Source organism: Crocuta crocuta, unplaced genomic scaffold (assembly GCF_008692635.1).
Source record: "Crocuta crocuta isolate KB4526 unplaced genomic scaffold, BGI_CrCroc_1.0 scaffold13, whole genome shotgun sequence".
Lineage (NCBI taxonomy): Eukaryota > Metazoa > Chordata > Mammalia > Carnivora > Hyaenidae > Crocuta > Crocuta crocuta.
The window spans coordinates 1,394,380-1,399,184 of NW_027530007.1; the positions used below are offsets into that span (position 1 = coordinate 1,394,380).

General features: G+C 46.5%; 1 protein-coding gene across 7 annotated transcripts in view; it reads right to left on the reverse strand.

The window, feature by feature from the left end:
- TARDBP (TAR DNA binding protein) overlaps positions 1–4,607 on the reverse strand; it is an 8,346-nt gene extending 3,739 nt beyond the window's left edge. For 2 of the 7 annotated variants that reach the window (XR_013335075.1, XM_077763814.1), the window contains exons 1-2: positions 3,760–4,062; positions 1,083–1,246 (exon numbers count right to left, since the gene is read on the reverse strand). Coding sequence is in view for 6 of the 7 variants with exons in the window: in XM_077763814.1 (XP_077619940.1) it covers positions 1,083–1,246; positions 3,760–3,997 (402 nt within the window). In the remaining variant the exon portion in view is untranslated. Of the gene's footprint in view, positions 1–1,082; positions 1,247–3,759 lie in introns of all 7 variants that reach the window. The other 5 variants (XM_077763819.1, XM_077763818.1, XM_077763816.1 and 2 more) reach the window with 4 other exon arrangements.
- Between the last annotated feature and the right edge of the window lie 198 nt (positions 4,608–4,805).

Genomic DNA, 4,805 nt, shown 5'->3' on the forward strand with positions numbered 1-4,805 from the left:
AGAGTTCCTTTGAAATCTGAATGGTTTCACTTGGATGGAGCTGCTTAATTAAAATTTAAACCAAGTTATTCTTGAGGTAAAAGCAACACGAGAGTAAATGCTGAATCCAGATCATGTTAATAATCATGTTACGGAACAGAATTTTAACAAATTGCTTTACAATGCAAAAATAAATTAGATCTAACATTTACATTCTTTTAAAAAAATTATTTTTGGGAGAGAGAGAGGATGTGCCCACACAGAGTGGGAGACAGACAAAGAGAGGGAGACAGAGGATCCGAAGCTGGCTCTGCCCTGACAACAGAGAGCATGACGCGGGGCTCAAATTCACGAACAGCGAGATCATGACCTGAGCCGAAGTCAGATGCCTAACCAACTAAGCCACCTAGGCACCACTTCTTATATTTATGTTCTTAAGGTGGAAAAGCAGAAAATAAGTGTTTTTATCTTTCTTTAAAAGTTATTTTAGTAATCGCTACACCTAATATGGGACTTGAACTCACAACGTGGAGATCAAGAGTTGCATGCTCCTCCAACTGAGCCAGCCACGTGGCTCTCCCTTTAAAAAAAAAAAAAAAAAAAAGGTGTGTGGTTTTTTTTTTAAGGTATCCAGGATGGCTCAGCTAGTTGCCTGGCTCTTGATTTCAGTTTAGGTCATGATCTCAGGGTCCTGAGTTTGAGCCCTGTGTGAGGCTCCATACCTGCTTGGGATTCTCTCTCCCTTTCTTTCCCTCCCCAACTCCACTCTCTTTCTCAAAGTAAAGAAACTTTTTAAAAAATTTTCCGAACCACGTAAGCCACCGCAGGATATACGCATCGAGGGAAACAGTATCGCCCAAATGTTGTTTTCAAGTAAGCTCTACACCCAACATGGGGCCTGACATCAAGAATCACGTGCTCCACCAACTAAGCCAGCCAGGTGCCCCGGGCACAAATTCCTTCTCAGCATCCCCTATGCTTATATGTAACAAACATCAAAAATACTGTCTGCTGAGCATGATGGGCAGTTTCACTCAACTGCAGGAATTCTGGGGAAAGAATTCACTGGAAAAGAAAAACTATCAAACGAAATCAAAGTTTACCTGAACCATAAGAACCTCTCCAAAGGTGCTAAAATATTCTTTGAGATCCTGTTCAGTTGTTTTCCATGGGAGACCCAACACTATTAAATCAGAGGTTTTCTGGACGGCTCTCTTCACTTTCACTGCTGAAGAAGCATCTGTCTCGTCCATTTTTCTTTTGTTATCTGAACAAAATGAGCAGAAGCCTCTCAGTGAACTCTGCATTTAACACTTCTTAGGACACCTGAACTCCTACCACCTACCAACGGTAAGCAAAAGGATTCTAAGAACAGTAAGATACTGAAAACTTTTGGCAAAGAGTGATGTCAGCTCTCAGAGACAGAATGAGGGATGGAGCAAGCAGCTGACGGGCTTTTCTGGTGCTAACGCAGGGGCTCTCTCCCACCTCTGTTCTGCAGGGTCTCAAGATTACAATGGTTTGTTCTCGCCTCTCAAAAAGCACAGCAAAACAAAACTAATTTACTTCCCTTGGACTTTAAAACACGTTAAGAAGGAAAAAAAAACCAGGTTAAAAAACAGCGCTGTCCTATCTTTATGCCCACTAGACATATTTGCTTATCTTAATGCCTGTTAAAAGTTATAGACCAAAACACAATCAACTTTTATCTCCAGCTGTGGATTTTAGGGTGATTTCGATTTTCTCTCTTTCTTTTCTAAACTTTCAACAGTGAACTCACATTGATTTTGTAATAAAAAACAAAATCGTAGGTTATTTTTCAAAACCAGTATTTGGGGGGTGTTTTGGGTGGCTCAGTTAGGCGTTTGATCTCAGGCTCAGGTCATGATCTCAGTTTGTGAGTTAGAGCCCTGGAGTCTGGAGCCTGCTTTGCAGACTGCATCTCCCTATCTGCCCCTCCCCCACTCACATTCTTGCTCTCTCAAATATTAACATTAAAAAAAAAAAAAAAAAAAAGCCAACCAAACAAAAAACCCCCCAGTATTTGGAAAGGAAGAGGAGAGGAACTAAATGAGATTTTAACAAGGACCAGTTTTGGGATGCCTGGGTGGCTCAGTTGGTTAAGCGTCCGACATCGGCTCAGGTCATGATCTCACGGTTCATGGGTTCGAGCCCTGCGTGGGGCTCTGTGCTGACAGCTCAGAGCCTGGAGCCTGCTTCAGATTCTGTGTCTCCCTCTCTCTCTGCCCCTCCCCTGATCACGCTGTCTCTCTCTCTTAGAAATAAAGCATTTAAAAATTAAAATAAATAAACAAAAAGGACCAGTTTTTAGAGCAGCTTCAGGTTCAGAGCAAAATGGAAAGGGATGGTAGAGACTTCCCACATGTCCCCTTCACCTCCACACATGGATAGCTTCTCCCCATTATCAATAACCCCCCCAAACCCGGAGGGTACATTTGTTACAACTGATAAAGCTACACTGACACATCATCATCTAAAGGGCACTTTATTTTTTAATGCTAATTATTATTAATATTTATTTTGAGAAAGAATGAGCATGAGGAGGGGCAGAGAGAGGGAAGAGCAAAGGGGGAGGGGGAGGGATGGGGGAAAAGAGAAGGAGAGGGGAGGGGAGGAGGAGGGAGAGGTAGAGAGAGAGAGAATGAATGAATGAAATGAATGAATGAATCTATCTCAAGAAGCCTCCTGTCAGCGCAGAGCTCTACTTGGGGCTCGAAGAACTGCAGTATCATGACCTGAGCCAAAATCAAGAGCTTACCCAACTGAGCCACCAGGTGCCCTTACGTGACATTTTAAATTTGGGTAAATACTAATCTATAGCCAAGGTCTCAAGAAACATCATACGATAAACAACCAACCCCCCCTCCCAAGTTGCTGTCAAAAATGTTCCCAAAGTACTAAGCCAATGTATCGTATGCTAACCAGAAATGAGACTTTGTTGCAGTATCGAATGTTAACAAAACTAACACAGACATGTCCAACAGCAGCAAATTCCTGGTGCTAAAATGTACCTATTTCCTTGGCACCATTTTTTGTTTCCTGTTTTTAGATTTAGAACATCAGTGAAAAGAGGCTCGGAGAAGACGATGAAAACGCCAACTTATAGGTGCACTCATTCAGATTTGGGTTACTGCAATCGATGTTCATTTAAGGGGCAAAAACAGCAGATTAACTGAATGACTGATGGAAGCCTGCAAGGACCAAACACCAAAATAAAATATCGGGGCACCTGGTTCTATTTACAACAGGCTGATCCTTGCAAAGCACTCTCAGCAGTTCCTTAAATTTGACGTTAAACTTGGCAGCTTCTGTTCACATAATACATAGTTTTCTTTTTTTTTTAATGTTTTATTAATTTTTGAGACCGAGATAGAGACAGCATGAGCAGGGGAGAGTCAGAGAGAGAGGGAGACACAGAATCTGAAACAGGCTCCAGGCTCTGAGCTAGCTGTCAGCACAGAGCCCAATGCGGGGCTCGAACCCACGAACCATGAGATCATGACCTGAGTTTAAGTCGGACACTCAACCGACTGAGCCACCCAGGCGCCCCCCCATAGTTTTCTCTTTGAAAAAACGTTCTGTATTTCCAGTTTTCACTAGTGTAGACTAGCAGCATCCCAATCTAGTTTAACGGTTAACATTTAAAGAAACACTCGGGTCACAGGAGGCTTTTCGCCATGAAACAAGGCCACAATCTGACTTAGAACGAGAAACAAACGAGACCACACTTTGGTACTGCAAAGCCAAATGGCCACAAACCTTTGGGATAGTTGACGACATACACCAGATTTCCCCAGCCAGCTTCGGGGGCGTGCAGAATTCCTTCTACCAGCCGGACGCCTCTCATACACTGAGACACAGGGTTCCTGTAGCGCAGCCCACAGGCCCCGGGAAACTGGGCTGTCACCGTGGACAGCAGCACTGTCCCATCGTCCTCTGACGGTATTTCAATGGGCTCGTCATTCTCGTCTTCGGTTACCCGAATATACTCAGACATCTTTTCTGATTTTTCTTAAAGGAAAAAGATACATTAATGACGGACACTCGGGTCAGAGTAATTGTTTCCTTACAATCACCTGGTTACCACCACGTCCTTGTCAACGTTCCGGGGAAATTTTTGCGGTCTGGGCTCTTACACGCGTTGGTTATCACTGAAACGAGGCAAAGGCAAGGATGCTCTGCTAGTTCATTCCCGCTATAATCACTTGCGCCGCGCCTACTTGGCATCGGACGCTCAACTGAAACTAGGCGGCAAGCGGGCTACAAGGGGCGGGGACACGCAGAGAGGATGGCAACCAAGCAGTTACTTTATAACGACCGTGATACACGCTACCAGAAAGAAGTAAACAATCATCCCGGGGGCCGAGACGCGTGTGGGAACCTAAGCGGATGCCCCTAAGAACGCGCGATGCAGAAGCTGTGCCTGGAGAAGGAATGGCAGCGGTGAGCCAGGTGCACAGAGCAGGAAGCAAAGTTCCTCCGGGCTCCGCACTGGGGGACTTCCGGGGGCTCCCCGCACTCGAGCAAGGACAGCGACGACAGGTCCTTCGCGATGCGAGCCGCCACCTCCCACAAGCCTGCGCGTGGCGGCCGAGGGAGGGGTTTTCAAGCGCGGCCCGAGCAGACGCAGGGCCACCAGGCCTAGGCTGGCGGCATCCCCGGGCGTGCGAGGCGCCGAAGGCACAGAGCACTGCCCGGGCCCGGAAGCTCCGCCTCGGGCTGCCCAGCGCCGCGGGCCCTGCTCCCGGCTGGGGCGCCGGCTGCCACCCAGCGCCAGGCTCCCAACGCCGCGGCCGCGCGAGCCC